Source organism: Limulus polyphemus, unplaced genomic scaffold, assembly GCF_000517525.1.
Source record: "Limulus polyphemus unplaced genomic scaffold, Limulus_polyphemus-2.1.2 Scaffold124, whole genome shotgun sequence".
NCBI lineage: Eukaryota > Metazoa > Arthropoda > Merostomata > Xiphosura > Limulidae > Limulus > Limulus polyphemus.
Window position 1 is genome coordinate 587,598 of NW_013665734.1, and position 19,406 is coordinate 607,003.

Here is a 19,406-nt window from a genome sequence, read left to right on the forward strand (position 1 = left end):
GGGCAAAGGTCTAAGGGAAGGCAAAAGAGAAGATAAAGGGACGATATAGTGGCGGAAGTAAGCATCAGATGGACACCGTATGCTAAGAATCGGAAATACTGGAATGATCTGACAGAGAGTTACATCCAAAGAGGGATGACTGCAGCTTAGATAGATATAATAATTTTGAATTTAATAATATTTGTTCTGTTTATATAAAAAAAAAACTTTTAAACATACTTGAATACTGAATTATTCATTGAAAAGTCTCAATGACAAAACGTTGAATAATTTCCAACTTTAATATTTTTTCGTAATGGCAGCAGCAGGGGGGAAGCACCACACTCAATATTTATTAGCCTACCCAATACGTTTCATTAAAACATTCAGCTCACCGATGAATATCATGTTCCTAGACACTAGGCAACTTTATGAGGAGGAAAATTCCACTCAACTAAGCATAATTCAATCTTTGACTTGTCGTCTTACCTTTACAGCCAATAAGAAATAAGAACAATTGAAACCTGCTAATTAGGAATCACCTACGTAATTTCGAATTTGCTAAGCAAAATTAGAAATTTATGAAAATATTTCCTAGCAAAAACAGTCCTACTTTAGAGCTTCTTAATTTTTTTTTTATGTAAATTCCTTTATCCTTCTAAAATAAGATAAAACTGTTCCCAGCCCTCTGGTGGCTTAATGGTAAGTCTGAGGGCTTATAATACTAAAAATCGGGTTTCGATACCTGCGGCTGACATAGCACAGGTAACTTATTATTTAGATTTGTGCTTAGAAAAAGTCATCTTATTTACGCGTTTAGCAAGAAAAGTTCATTCCTTTAGCTATTGTAATAAACAACGTTTCGCATTATAAATGATTCAGTCCGAAACGTGTATACGTTATCAATATAAAGAACATAGTTCTTCTTCTAGTGGCGCTACTGATAAATGTATTTTTAGATTTTTGTTACTTAGTTGTCTTGATGTCATTGAACCACACTTTCATTTGTCCATATAGATGTAACTTTAACCTTAAAGTTGCCTTTTTGTTTTTTCTGTATACATCAAACAAATATCCTCTTGTGACGAAGGACATTGCTTCATCAGTTACGCAGGTCTTATAACAGTTGAACTTTGACCCAGTCAATGAAACTTTAAGAGGATTACAAATGGACTTGCGTCAGTATTTCGTGTAATAAGCTTGGTAGAAATTTAAGAAATTAAATTAAACATGATGATTAATAATAAAACAGTTCTTTCCTTTTTCTCATTATTATGTACTGTTTTTTTTTTAAGCATTGACTAAATTGCGGTTTTAGGACTAACATTTTTACAATAAGCTTAATGGTTTACCATAAAGCCCAAACATTTTATAGTTTACTTATGATATTACTTGTTGGTAAGTTTAAAAATATTAGATGCTTTTAGAATATACGTTTTAAATACAATTCAGTAAATTGTTTCTTTGTGATAATTCTTGAATTACTATTTGTTTGATTTGATAGTTATCTAACTTAACACTTAATATTTCTCTACTAACTGAGCTCAGTATATTCTAAACTAGCGATTAATATACAAACCAACGACAGTATGTACAAGCTGTAATTTTTTTTTCTAATTTTTGAAACCATGTGATTTCACCAGAATCATGATATCTTCAAGTTTTGCCCCTTAAGGTCACGTGACATTGAAAGTTGTGCATAAAAGCTGCAGCTGCTGGTTGTATCGGTCTCTCGATTTTTAGACTTAAGCAGTGTTGCTTACAAGAGAAGTAAAGACATGACAACTGATCTAGGAGCCGGGATTCCTTCGAGTCAGTCCTTCAACAGTTTTATGGAGATGCACCAACATCTTCATTCAGACACAGATGGGCTACCTAGCTGGCCCGTCCATGTGTATGATGGCTATATGGAACATCCAGGCCGTGGAGAGGTGTTTTTATTCACCTCCGAATCTGTAGGAGAAGGTCATCCAGGTAACTTGCAAGAATATCTTATTTCTGTGAATGTAAAACAACCATTTGAGGTTTGGCAATAGAGCCAGATATGTATGCCTGCTTCGTTGTTAGTTCCAGGTAAAGTTTTAAACATAAAAACAAAGTTATAATGAATATTATATAACAGTAAATATGGTTGTTTTAATTTGACATAAAGTAACGTCCAAATTTTAGTTAAGCTTTTGTTTCATCATAAAAATAAAATATGTGAAACAGTAGGTGGAATTTTTCCTCCATTTAATTTATATTTGTGAAATGAATTCCACTCCTATGAACGAAGTAACAACAATCGTTTTATGTGAATATTTCGAAAGAGGGATCCTTAAATCAAGACTATTTTTCACTCTAATGAGCTATATTTCAAATACAAATCTTATCTGGTGTAGCCTAGCTGTTAGGACACTCGATTCACAATCTTTAGGTAACGGATTCGAATCCAGTCACCGAACATTCTCCCTCTTTCAGCAGTGGGAGTTTTATAATGTGACAGACAATCCCGCTATTAGTTGGTAAAGAGTAGTGGGTGATGCTGATTAGCTGACAACCCTCTAGTCTATCACTTCCAAGTGAGGGACGGCTAGCGCAGAAAGCAGAACAAACAATAAACAAAAGCAAAGAAAATCACGATCGTAATGTCGTAATGCATTATGCTCAAATATGGGAAGTATGAAAGCAAAAAATAGTTTATATTTTGGAAAAGTTCAGAGTTGTATTGTAAATACTACTTATCCGTTGTGTAACCTTAACTAACCTGGTTGTTGAAAATTTATCTAAAATCACTTTAATATCTATTGGTATTATTTACGGAAAGGTTTAGTATATGAACTTATAAAAATACAATGTGTTAACCCTTTTAATTCAGCACCCCAATAAAAAAACTTAAATATACGCATGCTCACGCAAACTAATTTACTGTAAATATTAAGGAAAGCATTTTTGTGAGGAATTACAAAAATCTCTACTTAGCTATTAGATAATCATTTTAACGGAAGTTGTCATATATACATATACCACGTGTTTGAGACAAATATAATGAAATTTTACACAAAATATTTTGTTGCCTCGTATTTCCTACTTTGAAAAATTCCATTGGTTTAAATAACGTTTCATTTAGCGCCCTGGCTGTACAATGAACTTCAGACATGGAGGAGTACTTCCCGAGGCTCATCGACAAGACAGACATAATTTTGAACTCTTTGTTAGTTTCAAAAATACAACGATTTTTATATTATTGTCATTCAAAATTGCTATAATCTCAATATTACAAACCCTGCCAATCCCAATTTACATCTTTTAATGATCTAAATAAATCAAAACATGACCTGAAATTCGATTCGATACAAAAGAAAAAAAACCAAAAAACCTAACTTTACTGTCTTCTTAACAATAAATTTAACCACTATTAGTAGTTATAAAATATTCTCGACAATTTTATTGTTGAAGGTTTTTTTCTAAAAATTTCCTATTATAGCCTACTCTGGTTTTACTTTGAAATTTTACTTTCGTTAATAATTTCCTGGATATAAAATAGCATATGCTACGTTACTAACAAATTAATGCTTTATTAAATAAATAATACTTTGTGAATGAAGGTACAAGGATGATTCAGAAAAAATAATAAAAAACTAGTATTTCATAAATAAATATGATAATCATTTCTGTCTGGTTAGATTATCAATCAAGATATTGCGAAAACTTGTATTAAATATAATTTACCATAAATGATTTATAATAATTGATCAAAATAGAAACATATATTTTCACAAAAAAAATAGTCGTTGTTCCTTTGTTTATTTCAGTAATTCGCTCATAATTTTGATCTGGCAGATCATAGAGAAATTAACTACACAATAGTTCCTCGTCAATTCGAATAGTGGGATTTCGCTGTCGCTCTTATAACGCACCCAAACACAGGGGTTATTCAATTTATTTATTTTTTTGCGTTTTGATGGAAATTCCCATATGTTCATAGGTTCTGACTTTTAAATGACGTTTGGTTTTGCCAATATAGGAGGCCTTACAATCTCCACACGTGTAAAGATAGACAAGCCAGGAACAATAAGGAATGGGGAGGAGATCTTTAGTTGGGAAAACTTTTTTATGCGTGATGTGGATTTAAAACTAATCTGAAATCCGCTTGAGGGTAGTAACGACCAAGTATGCGTTTAAGTTGATTTTTTAAAAATTTAATCTGTAAGGCCTCCTATATTGGCAAAACCAAACGCCATTTAAAAGTCAGAGGCTATGAACATATGGGAATTTCTATCAAAACGCAAAAAAAAATTGAGTAACCCCCGTGTTTCCTCTATACGCCAACATAGTGAAGAAACAGGACATCGACCTGTACTATCAAATTTCTCTATCCTCTGCAAGTTTAATACTGACCTGGAATTATTGATTAAAGAAACCCTCCACATCAAACAGCACTCTCCAAAACTGAACAACATGCAGTCTTCATTTAAATCATGCATTTTTTAATATGTTCGTATTACTGATTTAACCCTTTTTTGTTGTTGTGTTTTCTTGCTGTAGTTTCTCCCCATGATTACTGTTTTGTGTTTTATTTGTTTAATTATGGTTATATTTAGTAATTGTACTTTGACAATGTCCAAAGACTTATGTAAATTTATTTTATTTTGCTCAGATACTGAAGATGGAATCTGATAAAATTCCGGAACGTTTATCTATGTCCCCTTTTTGTTGTATATCATAAGTGTCGTAATCTTGTTTATTATCAAACTTCGTTTTCCTTCGAACACATCGATTACTGATGTACACTTTGTGGGAGACACATATTGCATCATATTGAAACATTTTGTTTTTGCCTTTTGCAACGCTCAGTGTAAAGAACTGAACAAAAATATTAGGGGAAATCACTTATTTTTTAATGTAAGATCCATTGAAGATCTAATTAGTGAGTGTAATATTGATGGTATTTTTGTTTATGTATTTTTGTGTGACACATATGTTATTAAGGACCTGTAACTAACAAAGTCACAGACCCACAAGCAATTTATAGCATCAATAGTTTAGAAAAATGTACTTAAAAGCCGATGGAAGTACATATCGGTAATTCCAGGGTTAATAGAGAAATTTGTTTCAAAATCTCCCCTATCACGTGTGTTTACGTTGTGAATTGAAATGTCTTGTACTTTGAACTAGAGAGATGGTGACCTTTCAACAGCAACTGGGACTTAAGGGTTGAAAACGCTGCTTACAAGTACAAAAAACACACATATCACAGTTACTCACAGAACATATATAGAACAAGTGGTTAAAACCGGTTTGAAGCGGTTCTACGTGATCCCTCCAGATTTGGATACTTGATACTGATTTTATCATCTAGATTTGTAACACTTTTATTAAATCTAGATAGCCATATATATATTTCACTTTGTTTTCAAGGAATAAACTTTGTACGTCAGAGAAATTCGGAAATGCCTATAAGGTTCGACCTTGTTGACGAATAACGAATATCACTATTTAGAATTAAAAAAATAAATACAAAATCAGTCAACAAATTCAAGAAAACATTGCTTCTAAGCATTTATTATAGAACCTTTATGACTTGACGATACTGTAATAACGAGAACTTAATGAATTGGTGTTTTCTGGAGTACTGTGTTCGATTCTTGATTTGTGAATAATACTGTTTATTATCCAATCAGAAAATTTCAAACAAAGAAAAAACGGCATTATAACTTGATGTTGACATCTTAATACATTTTTTCGATAATCGAAAAATTCTGTTGTCTACCGTTTAGTCTTCTACGTATTTGGCAAAAGGGAGGAAACAACATTAGGGTCGGCAACTTTTTTAACAGCGAGCTGTTAACGGACAAATACAGTTTTAGATGAAATATTTTAATACTTCCATACAATTAGACTAGAAACCGGGTTTTGATACCTGTGGTGGGCAGAGCACAGATAGCCCTTTATGTACCTTTGTGCTTAATAACAAACAACAACTCACAGTTAGAGAAAATAGAATAAACAGGGTTGCATACATAATAAAGTTAAGCAAGTTAGATACAAGATAAAGGAGGGATCTACAGTCTCAAGATCTAAAGTCTATACGATCTACAGTCTCAAGATCTAAAGTCTGTACGATCTACAGTCTATAAGATCTACAGTCTCAAGATCTATAGTCTATACCAGTAGTTCCCAACCTTTTCTCCACCAAGAACCTCTTTTTATTATCATTTTTTCCCCCACGGCCCCCATGTTTTTGAAAGATTCCGTCTACCCAACAAACTGTTTTTATTAACTAATAATTAACTCGTTCTCCCATTTTTCACTATCAAATAAAAGACATATATAACTGAGTGTGCAATTAAAAAAACACATCAGTATTAAAAACTTACTTGTTTAATGAGATGGTATTACCTATGCGAACCCCAGGTTGGGAACCACTGGTCTATATAATCTACAGTCTATGCGATCTAAAGTCTATAAGATCTATATTCTCTAAGATTTCCAGTCTATAAGATCTATAGTCTATAAGATTTCCAGTCTATAACATTTACATTCTATAAGATTTATAGTCTATAACAGCATTTCCGAAACTATGTTTCTTGGAACTGGTGTTCCGTCCGAGATTGATAAGTGCTCCGTGAAAAAATCATGATTTTAACTTTGATAAAATATTTAACATTGTTTGTACGATCATAACTTATTATGATATATTTTCCTATGTATTAAAATTAGATAATATTGATTTCGCATTGAAAAAGAATTATAGAAAATGCCATATCTATTCCACATAATATCTTAGTGGAGAGGTTTGTACCTAAAATATATTATAATCATAAAAATGTAAAAATTCATTAATATGTAATTTGATTAAATAAATAAATGAATAATATACAAATCTAGAGGGCGCTGCGCGCGAAACATACCCTCTACACCGATATTTCACTTGTATAGTGTTCCGTTAACTTTCTCTCAGCTGAAAAGTGTTCCGTGGCCAAAAAAGTTTGGGAAACGCTGGTCTATAAGATGTACAGTCTATAAGATTTCACTTTTATTCACAAATCTCTTTTGTGACATGATAATATAATTTGGAACTGGCCAGAAAGGAAGTTGGAAAATATGCTACATCCTTGGAATTTGAAGGAAAAATACCTTTCTTTTTAGAGTGCATTTTATCGTTTTCACATTGTTTAAATCCCAGTTGTTTATGTGTTACAGCGGCCTTTGCTTTTCCCGATTTGTTGTAACTTCTTAGTCTAGAAAGTAATTATCGATCCTTTATGTTATGTGGAAATATTCTGAAGATCAGTCTTCATTAAAAAACAAACAAACGAGTTTCTAAATCCTTTACAGTAAGATCATGATAGCATTGTGAGTTCAAAGGTCAAGAAATCGATCATGTTTATTATAGTACGTCCAAATTATCTAGCTGGTGGAGTTAAAATGTGGGGAGGGGCTGTCTTGCTTGATCTTATGTAGCTCTATCACAACATTGGAATATTTTGAGGTTGATAAAACTGACCCCTTGGTAGAATAGAATGTCCTAAAATGGCATACTTTTAGGATCAAAAGGTCAAAAGTTAACAATAGAAATGTCGAAAAAGTATATCAGTTATCGTTTCGAAACACGTTAATGTATTATATATAAATAAATATATATATATATATAACAGAAAATTGGGACTGGAGGAAATTTTAAGATTTTGTTTTAGAAACCTTTTTGAATTAATCAAAAACGTATTTTCTTATGTAGAAAAACTCACAGTACTATAACAACAGTGATAGTATTTGTTTCTTTTGTAAATTGTACAACCAAGAAAATACCTTTTATTTGAATAATTTATCCAGTCTCACTGTCATATATGCAAACCTATTATGCGAATCATTTCATGACGCTCATATATCATTATATCTAGTTTATAGTGGAGAAAATAAGTTTACTTGTAGGCGTTAGTAAATATTATATTTTCCGATCATACATGATAACTCCATTTCTGTGCAAGTTCCGATTTTCTTTTAATGCTTAATCATGAATAATGTGTTATTTGGACGTGTATCTTAGCACGATAATAGTACAGCGTTTCCAATACTTCATCTTCAGTTGAACAAGATAGTCTTTATTATTATAGTTTATGTATTACTGGGCTGTATTTAAAACTATTAACGCTATGGAACATCCAGTGCCGTTGTACATTTTTACACTAGTCAGGAAAAAGCATTCAAAGTCGGTTAAAAGTAAAATCATCAAAGCGTCAGACTTATATACTGCGTACCAGTTGTTTATGAAGGATAATCGTCTTAGAATTACAACATAACGTACAAACTTATATGAGACTGTAACGCCCTAACCACCAGGCCATGCAAGAGATTTACATCTATGAGACTGTAACGCCCTAACCACCAGGCCATGCAAGAGATTTACATCTATGAGACTGCAACGTCCTAACCACATAAGTCACATATTTTCAGAGTATTAGAAGCGAACATGTGTCTATGTTTAGCATGTAAATCTCTTGCATGGCCTGGTGGTTAGGGCGTTTGACTGGCAATCTGTGGATCGCAGGATCGAAACCCTTTGCCGAACATGCTCACCCTCTTAGCCCTGGAAGGCGTTATAATATGATAACTAGTCTCACTATTTGTTGCTAAGAGTAGCCCAAGAGTTGACAGTGGGTCGTATTGACTAGTTTCCTTCTCTCTGCGGACTTACAACGCTAGAAATCGGGTTTCGATACCCGTGGTGGCCAGAGCACAGATAGTCTATTGTGTAGCTTTGTGCTTAACTTCAAACAAACAAACACTCCTTTTCTCTAGTCTATTATTTAAAAATTAGGAACGGCTAGCGCATATAGCTCTCGTGAAACTCAGCAAACAAACAAACAAACTTACACTTGAATCACAAAATTTGAATCAAAACGATGACCTAATATGGCTTGATTCTTATTTCTATATAAAACACAAATATAAGAATCTTGTATAAAACGTTACAGGTTAGAATCACAAAGTGAAATTAATTTAATGCAATGATTAATTGTTAATTTCAACAGATTCTAGTTTGTGCATGTTAGAAAAGCTTTTGTGTCTGAGCATTTTTAGTTTGTTGGTTAAGTTTTCAGTAGTAGCTTTTGTACTCATTATCCAAATATAAATACCACAAGTCAATTTGTTTTTCCGTAATAGATAAAATGTGTGACCAAATCAGTGACGCCATTTTAGACGCACATCTTTCCCAAGACCCGGATGCAAAGGTAGCGTGTGGTAAGTAAACTGGAAAATCAAATATTATAACTAGATGTGGTTTAAAAATAATAATATCGCAACAGTCCAAGAGATGTTCTATGCTGATTATTCACTGTATTTTGTTACCAAGTCGTGTATTTGAATTTACCTATTTAAATATTACCATTAGATCTCATTCTCAGATACGTTAATATATATATATATATGTGTGTGTGTTCACACATATAATCATATATTAGATCTAAGTTTAATAAATTATTGCTTCTTGTGATTATACAAAATTAGCCATCTAGCTCTTATTTATTTCTCAGTAATCATATTTACAATAAAAAACAGAACAAAAACATTAAATATAAAGGACGATTACATTACGTATACAAACATTATCGTCGAGTTAAGAATCGTATGCTTACGATGTATATTTCAATGGAGGCATGTTATGTGTTTAATACCAACATTTTACTGTTATTACTAATTCTAATGTTTCACAACAAACTGAGGTTGGAAAAATTAGAAACACCTGCTTAAAGATGTGCCATTCTTTCCCAGATATTAACTGGACTATATTTTAAGCTGACTGATTAAAAATTGACTCCGATTATCTCTTTACCAAGTGCTGTATATTATATGAACATATGTAAGCTGAGTTCTACATTAGCTATCAAGCAATACGAGAACAAAATGCATGTTAATTAGCTGATTTTCAAAGAGGACAGATTATAGGAGCCCGATTAACAGATGCTTTAGTGACTCAAATTTCGCAACTTCTTGGTTTTACAATATGGACAATATTTAAAGGTTATTAATGGCGATTATTCCGCAAGTCTCATCAGGTAAATGGTAGCTGGAAGATCATCGTGAGTGCATGAAACCGTCGTACTTTATGCCAGCTTGTGTCATCGAGGAATGGAACCTAAATCCTCAACATACCTTTCAGGAACTTGCAGATCCCTTTACTATAAAAAACTGAAATAGTTTTACTGCCAAAGGCGGGACCACACATTATTAAGTCGTTTCCAATGGATGCTTATACGTTTTTGCTCAACCCCATCATAAACGATGTAGTAAAATCTAAATTTTTAGCCATTCGTAAATTTGTTGTATGATGTTATATTTTAGTGAATTTTAGGACATGAAGGACGATTCTAAGAAATGGTGTAAGTATAATGCGTTAAAGGAAGGTGGTATTGTTTCAGCTGTTCTCGCAGATTTACTAATGTTTATGTCTATTAAATATGTAAAACATTGATAATAATTATAAAAAGGGTTAATAAAACGGGTATATAATGAATGCAAATATTATCTTGTATTGTTGATAAAAATTGGCTGAACTAGAAAGCACAAACATTTCAAAAGTGTCGTTAAGTATTCCAAGGTATGTTTTTTCCAAGATACACGACAACCCGGTAGAGATCTTACAATGACCTAACTGTAAGTAGAGTGTGGATGTTACCTCCAGAACAGTAACATAAACATTAGAAAGAAGTAGTCGATTTGTATCTGGTCAAAAGCTATTGGAATGAGCAGAGCCAAACGAGGATGCTCTTTACAGATGAACCCAAACTTTAATTCTTTGACAATAATCAACAATGGAGATTAATACAATTAATACAGCTAATGGTGTTTGAGATCTAAACATAATTGATGATACTTTGACCGCTGACAGGTACAATTAGTTTCTTATCCATCACACAATTCTCTCGGGAACAAGACGTTTTGAGTAGACATTCATCTTTTAACAAGTCAGTGATCCCAAGCACGTAGAAAATGTGGTGAAACGATACCTGGATGGAAGAGACCAAGGAAAATGTCTAGTGAAACAATTTGACTGAATTTTGGGGAGTAATACAGGGCATTTGGAACAATATTTCACAATTGTATATTGAAAAACTTATGGTAGCATAAAAATGCAAGAACTGCTCTATTTAAAGGAAACACCAAAATACTAGTGCATTGTATAACTCATTAATTATTATTTTGTAGTTTTTGTAATAATTATTTTATTAAACATAAATTGGCCATTTAATTGTAATTAATTATTTTTCTTTACTCCTGTATGTGTATCAATTACTTTTCCGTAATTATTTCCAATACCGTATATCTATATTTAAAGTAGGCAAATACATCTAATCAAATATAATAAAATATTCATTCACCTAATAAGCATTGAAGAAAGTCAACAAAGCATACGAGACATTAAATTCACTATTCTGTCAATGTTTTGTTCATAAATGTGGATCATTTTGCAAACGTAAGAATATTTTACAGTTTTATACAAACCTATTAATTCAGTTAAAACAATTCATAATCACTTAATGTACCCAAAATAAATGATTTTATATATTAAGTTACGTGTTTTATAGGTCAGTATATCAAAAGGTTTTTACAATGTTGATGTGCATTGATATTCCTATAAATTAGAGGAAAGTTTTCAATGTAATATTTTCGCTCTAAATCGAAGTAAAGAAAATAACCCATCATATGTTATTGTCACTTCATATGTTACTATGCTAGTAAAATGTTCAGAGTAAAGCAAAATGTAACTACTTAATTTCTTTCACGCGCAGAATGTGTAACCAAAACGGGTATGGTTCTTTTATGTGGAGAGATAACTTCTAAGACACATGTGGACTATCAGAGGGTTGTTCGAAACACTATTAAGCATATTGGTTACGACGATTCTTCTAAAGGTAAGGCTGCTTTATTGGGTATGTGTAGCAATTATTCTCTTGGTTCTGTACTGTGGCAATTTTCAAGCCCAAAACTGTTCAACTATATCAAAGAAAAAGGTACGAATAACCTTCTAGTTTGAAGTTAACGGTTTTCGCATGAACGATGAAAATCAACATTTACGTATAACTTGTGTATTATATATGATAATATATTTTATCACTATCACAGTTTAATTGCACCAATGAAAAAACTTGAAGATGAGGATTTCCCGTGCAATATACTGTGTATATGAGCTTAAGAATAAACTTATGTTTATTATATTTATTCAGAAACTGTTAGTTTGATAATTTTTGTCTCAATAAAGTTGTTGTTCAGCTAAAAGTTATACAATGAAATATCTGCACTCTATGCATCATGGAGAATTGAAACCCGAATTTTAGCACTGTAAATCCTTAAACTTACCATTGACATAACAAGGGACTTGTCTTAATTAAGCCAGCCAGAGGATATCAGCATTGTAATTCAAAGCATTACTCTTTATTTCAGTAATTGTTTCTTAAATTTTTACGTTAGAATATTAGTATTTCTTTTATTCTCCTTTTGTCTCTATATAAATATTGTGACCAAATTACACATAGATAGGTAGAACTGAACATATCTTTAAATATAGACCACTTTTGTATAATAAAAAGTAGTTTGTAACCCATAATAGTAATATGCCTGTGTCCCTAAAAGACCGAATAAAGAACGTAGTGTTGAAAAGTACACTAGGCCTAAAACTAATATCTTACGACAAGTATAATTAATATGTAATTTCTGTTTAAAAATTCACTGGATAATCTAAACCAAATTCTAATTCTTCCGTATTTAATAACCTAAATAACTAACTAAGCTATTATAATATGTTTAGTTTTATTTACTGATGGATTTTTACCACTTTTTTAAAGGTTTCGACTACAAAACAATGAATCTAGTGGTGGCTATAGAAGAACAAAGTGAAAACATTGCTAGCGGAGTTCATCACGAAAAGGACGAAGACACATTGGGAGCTGGAGATCAGGTTATTTTCTATTTATATCCTAAAAAGATCCATAGTAAATTTTATGGATATTTTCTCCACTTGATAAAATAATTTGAAACTACATTATATTTTTCGTTTATTTTTTATGGTAACTATTAATCTTCAAAAGTCTAAATAAATTGTAGCTTCACGTCTTTAAAAACATGTAGAGAACATTTTATATATATAATGAACCTTTAAAACATTTTTGTGGAAATACAATAAAATATATCTAGTCAATTTAACAAAAAATATTACAAACTCGAGAAACTATGAAAGCTCAAAAAAAGTCTGCTAATTTCACGACAATATGCTTTCATAAAAATCTAGATCATACATATGAATAATGATTAAAAGCAGTTCACGTGAGAATACGATATTATTGATTTCATATATAAAAAATAAGTATTGAAATATTTAGTCTGATTACTTTCAGGGCTTGATGTTCGGCTATGCTACCAATGAGACTGAAGAATGTATGCCGTTGACTGTAAAATTAGCCCACGTGTTAAATCTACGTTTAGCTGAAATGCGACGAGATGGAACATTCTGGTGGGCTAGACCAGATTCCAAAACACAGGTAAAAACTGCATTTAATGATTAGAACTGTCAAGAACAATAATCCATATTTTTAAGCTGGTGAAGATGTAACCTTATCAAAGTAGCTTTTCTAGTGTAATGAAATAAACACACTAATATTTCAGAACATTTTCCCGAACAAGTACAAGATAAATATCTATTATAGGAATTGTTTATCAACTAAGAAAATTGTTAGTTTAGTTATTCACCTAGAGTCCCTCTTTAATATTTTTTAACTAAATACAACCTAAAAAAATACAGTTAGGTAAAACTAGAAAGACTACAAGGTAATTGAAAGCTTTTAATTTATTCACCAGCGATTCCTTGAAATATCATGTGTTTTAGTTTCTCATCATCTGAAGCCTTTATAAAAAAAAAAGTAATTTAATATACTTTTCCACGATGGATTAGGTTTTTCAAAAAAAGTGTTTTATCTATCCTAACAGATTCGGATAGTTATCTTGGATGTTTTTTAACTAAGTAATTTCATTGTACTTATAGTAGCTCTTGAAGCTCTTTATAATATAGATATCTACTTATTTAGTCTGTGATAATTATTTAATTTATGAAACTATAACATATTTATCACACATATTATTGATGTTTAGGTAACATGCGAGTATTACTTCGACCATGGGGTTGCTGTGCCCATTCGGGTACACACCGTTATTATCTCTGTTCAGCACTCTGATGAGATTAGTTTAGAGGAACTTCGCAAACAGATCTTGGAAAAGCTCATCAAAACTGTTATTCCTCCCGAACTGATGGATGATAAAACAATTTTGCACATTAATCCATGCGGTAAATTTGTCATAGGTGGACCTATGGTAAGTTAATAATTATACAGTGTTACTTAGAAACCTAAATATAGGGCTGGTGTTACTGACCGACAGTTGATATTAATTAGTAACCGTAGGATGTTATTCAGAAACGTAAATATATGACAGATGTTACTCTATAAGTTAGTAACTGTATGATGCTACTCCATAAGTTAGTATGTGCATGATGTTCTTATTTAAAAGTAAATATAGGCTTGATGCTACTTATAAAAGTAAACATAGGTTTGATGTTACTTAATAAGTTAGTAAGTGTAATGCGTTATTTAGAAACATAAATATAGGTTCGATGTTGTTCTATAAGTTACTAACTGTATGAGATTACTTATAAATGAAAATACAGATTTGATGTTACTTATAAAAGTAAATATAGGTTTGATGTTACTTATAAAAGTAAACATAGGTTTGATGTCACTTAATAAGTTAGTAAGTGTAATGCGTTACTTAGAAACATAAATATAGGTTTGATGTTGTTCTATAAGTTAGTAACTGTATGATATAAATTATAAATGAAAATACAGGTTTGATGCTATTTCATAAGTTTGTAATTATGATGTGTTATTTAGAAACATAAATATAAGTTTGATGTTGTTCCAGCCTGGATAAAAACATTTATCTAGTGAATGAAGACAATCACATGTTAGTACGTTTTTTATTAAACAGATTATGTAGTTATTCAAAGCTTCGTGTTGTTTTTCAAAACAAAAGTTAATTTTAAATCAGTTACCAGTAACATTATATTTTTGGACTACCCATTAGAAAGTAATTTTTCTCATATTTGACTTGCTAGCTATAGGTTTAAAACTGAGAATTTTCGCATTTCTTTTAGGCTATTTATATAACTAACTTACGGAAGCAAAAATTATATAAAGGACGATGTTCGATATTATTCCCCCTTCCCTATTTATTTTGTTATTAAATTCCTAATGATCTCATTAGATGATATATTGCGTATCCTGCTTTGTGGAAGGTAAAGATTGACAAACTGTTGTCAAAAGTCTATAAAAAAAGTGGAAATTGGCCCTATTTTAGAGTGTTTTTATCCTTCCCCTTAGGCAAAAATCCTAAAACTAAATAGTTCCTGTACACTGTAGGACAGATTCCAGTTTTTATTAAAAAAACGGTAATCGAACCAGCCAACTATGGGTGATACAAGCCAAAAGTCTATGAAATATTGGAAATGTGACCTTTTTCTCTGACAAAAATCCTAAATAGCCCATATACATCATCGACAGTTTCCAGTTACGGTACCAAAAATTACGGTAATCCAGCCAGCCAACTGTGGGTGATGGATGTTAACATACATACATACACAGACATGCATATAATGTATCATTTTTATTAAGAAGTGTGAAATGATTAATCGTGTATTTAATGTACAGCATCATTAGTATGCACGTAGTCAGTAAAAACAATATACATTTTTTAAACAAAACAATTAATTTTATTAATGACAAATCTGATAAAAGATATGCCAAGAGTGAGATGTGTACATAACCTTGCTCGCCATTAGTACCGAAAGCGTGATGTCATTTAGGGGGATCCGGAGGACATGCTTCCTTGGGAAAATCTTGTAAAATATGGTGCAGCTTGATGCATTTTAATAAGCACTTGGCGTGAAATACTTTGAATATCCAGGAACCTCAAGAATAGACAGTTTCTGTCCTCAACACGCCTGATTGTTTTTGATGAATGAGAACATTTCTGTTTTTCCTTGAATGATAATTTAATACTTATGCCTGAGAGCATGAGATCAAGGCCGATTGCGTGAGTCTCGCGCTCAGTTGAATATGTTTTTTTTGTTTTTTTGCTTTTGTGGTAAAAATCTTTATCGTTGGTAGTATTTGAAACCATCTTATTGACACTTAACGTTCTTGTGAAGAAGCTTAACCATTAGATATACAAGCCTGTTTCATTTTCCTTAAATTGGAATCATACCCTAACCAGATTACAAAGAAACTTTTGATATTTTCAAATCACAGTAAAATATTGGAATAACTGTAAGGTATTAAAACTGTATAAAATTAATATTACACTTACATTGTTTATATGTTTGCCATCTCTGTTGTATGTTATATTTTAGCTCAGGAAATCTGCCAAAAACTACAGGAAAACGAAAATTTCCATTTTTTTAACCTAATATTTATCTGAAAGCAATGCATATTAGAATAAGATAAATAAAACGTCTCCTTTGTAATGCTTAGGGTGACGCAGGCTTGACGGGGAGAAAGATAATAGTTGATACTTACGGCGGCTGGGGAGCCCATGGAGGAGGAGCCTTTTCCGGTAAGGATCCTACCAAAGTCGATCGCTCTGCTGCTTATGCTGCTCGCTGGGTAGCAAAGTCATTGGTGAAATCTAAGCTCTGCAAACGGTGTCTTGTCCAGGTAAGTTGTTTTAAATGTTTTCGGTGTTTGTTGTCCACTATAAATACCTAATTACTTTAGAGATTTTGAACCAATTCTTTCGCCGATCTTCCTAGTTTTAATGTTTTGCGAGCATCTTATTCAAAACTGAGAGAATATATCAAATAGTTAATATAGAATAAGGTCCTACTCATTCAGAATATATCAAATAGTTAATATAGAATAAGGTCCTACTCATTCAGAATATATCAAATAGTTAATATAGAATAAGATGCTACTCATTCAGAATATGTCAAATAGTTAATATAGAATAAGGTGCTACTCATTCAGAATATGTCAAATAGTTGATATGGAATAGAATGCTACTAGTCCAGTATATGTCAAATAGTTAATATGGAATAGAATGCTATTCGTCCAGAATATGTTTGTTTGTCTGTAATTAAGCACAAAGCTACACAATGGGCTATCTGTGCTCTGCCCACCACGGTTATCGAGCCCCAGATTCTAGCGTTGTAAGTCCGCAGACATACCGCTGTGCCACTGGGGGCTCCTGAATATGTTGAATAGTTAATATAGAATAAGATGCTACTCGTTCAGAATATGGGTAAATGGAGAAATAATCGCGAAGCCTTAAAAAATGAAAAGTTGGAGAACTGTTGTTCAGATTGTATAATTTGTCTGTCACTGTTTCGTACAGAGTCATAAATAAAACTATTGGGGATACCTTTTTTTTTAACTATTGAATAATGTGTTTCTATATTATTTCCACTTGTAAAACAAGCTAGAAATTTGAAAGATTAATATGAATGTTCGTATATGAAGATGCTATATATCTATGCATCATTGTTTCAGCTCTCCTACGCTATCGGTATATCCGAACCAATCTCCATAGCAATTTTCACCTACGGAACATCGAAACTTTCTCATCTAGAACTATTACAGATCGTCAGGGATAACTTTGATTTGCGGCCAGGCAAGATCATAAAGTGAGTACAAGTTGTTGTTTGATAAAAAATGTTTCTAAATTTATTAAAAAAATACAAGTCTGAAGCTGTAATTGTAAGTTACCAGCCCCAAAGGGTTGTAATCTATACAAAGAATAAAAAAAAATACTTCAACGGTTGTATTATTGGAAAAGTTTGTTCACAGGGAATCAATCGTATCTCACAATTAGGTGTTGCAAGTCCTGGAATTTACCGCTGACCCAATGGGGACTATTAAAAAAACGTTACGAATAATATATTTTGTTTTAAATTCACAGTTCAGCTAAACTTTTAGATCGTTTTCATATTTCAAATAATTCTAATTTTAATTACATACTAGATGTACTTCCGCAGGGTACCTGAAAATTTCCTGTTTCAAGAGTAAATAAAACCAGAATTAAGAGTAACAAATATTTTTTTTTTACTTTTCAAATTCATGTGTCATGCTGTGATGTAGCCTACAGAGTGCATAATTCTTCTCGTGATTCATGGCATGCGTACGTTTTACTGACGTCAAGACAGTACAAATTACAACGTTAAGCGTCCCTTGTGTGACATCATTTTAGTGTTTATTAACTGGCTGACAGACAACACCCTACTGTATTGTGGTGCGAGTGGTTAAAATAAATGACTACTCCGGGCGGCCTTCACCCCTCTTTCGGGGAAATTAGGGACATAAAAGGAATGCACACATTTATTCAATCAATGTGGTTATTTTTATATCTCATTTATTTTGGTTGTGATGTTAACATACTGAACTATAGCAATACTAACCTTAACTACAAACATTTGGCTTTACTGCTAACTGTTCTGGAGGCAGAGACGTTTTCAACACCTCAGACTACTCGGTACAACTTTTTTAGGGGGCCCGTCCGTAATGATTAGTTATAGGTATATCAATTTATAAGTTGTTTGCATTACTTTGAGGGTCCGCAATATGAGGGGCCCGTCGATGCGTTGCTCCGAGTGCACCGACGTTAAATACGCCACTGACTGTTGGTATTATTTAATAAATTTTCGAGTGAAAATGCTCAAAACGTACTTCTGGCAAACTTTTAACAAAAACAGCGAACACAACAAGAACAAAACTTTAATTTCAGTGTATAATGAATAGTAAGTGAATTCACGAACTTCTTGTTTTCTCTTCCAGGGATTTGGACTTAAAACGTCCGATTTTTCAGAAAACGAGTACTTATGGTCATTTCGGTCGGGATGATTTTCCCTGGGAAATTACGAAGAAGCTAACGCTACCAACTGGATGCCCTTTTGTTGAATAAATATTAGGAAGGAATTTGTAATTAATTTCTTTGTTTTCATGTTTTATGTTAAAACTGTTTTTGAAAGTGACATGAATTTTGGAATCATAACATTTCTTTCTTTATATTCGATCAAGAGATGGTAATATTATAGTAAACTTCGATAATAAGGTCCGTGAGTAGTTTTGAAGGATTTTACCATAAGATTACATAAATTTTGTAAATAGCAATGCCATAGTTTATAGTATGTAAAGTACTTACAAATGTAGAAGGTATAAAATGAACAGCGTGTCTATAGTTAGTTATCTACAAAGAACTGTACGTATTTCGCCTGAAGTATTTAGATGCTACGTACTTGCAATGTGTACAAAATATTATTTTATGTTATTTTAATCTATTTTGACTATTTTATACATCCACTAAAGTCTTAGGAAATGTTACTTTTGTCAAAATTTTAAATAAACTAT

At 32.0% G+C, this 19,406-nt stretch overlaps 1 protein-coding gene across 2 annotated transcripts; it reads left to right on the forward strand.

The window, feature by feature from the left end:
* Positions 1-1,696: 1,696 nt before the first annotated feature.
* On the forward strand, positions 1,697-19,265 carry LOC106472780 (S-adenosylmethionine synthase-like). 2 transcript variants are annotated; one of them, XM_013933440.2, is made up of 9 exons: positions 1,699-1,953; positions 9,127-9,204; positions 11,754-11,876; positions 12,807-12,919; positions 13,356-13,499; positions 14,107-14,325; positions 16,539-16,721; positions 17,553-17,686; positions 18,834-19,265. In XM_013933440.2, the coding sequence occupies exons 1-9, from the start codon at positions 1,758-1,760 to the stop codon at positions 18,958-18,960; spliced, it is 1,317 nt and encodes a 438-aa protein (XP_013788894.1). In that variant the 5' UTR covers positions 1,699-1,757; the 3' UTR covers positions 18,961-19,265. The 2 variants fall into 2 exon arrangements, with proteins under 2 accessions (XP_022258025.1, XP_013788894.1); XM_022402317.1 differs by lacking the exon at positions 14,107-14,325 and having other exon boundaries at positions 1,697-1,953.
* The last annotated feature ends 141 nt before the right edge of the window (positions 19,266-19,406 follow it).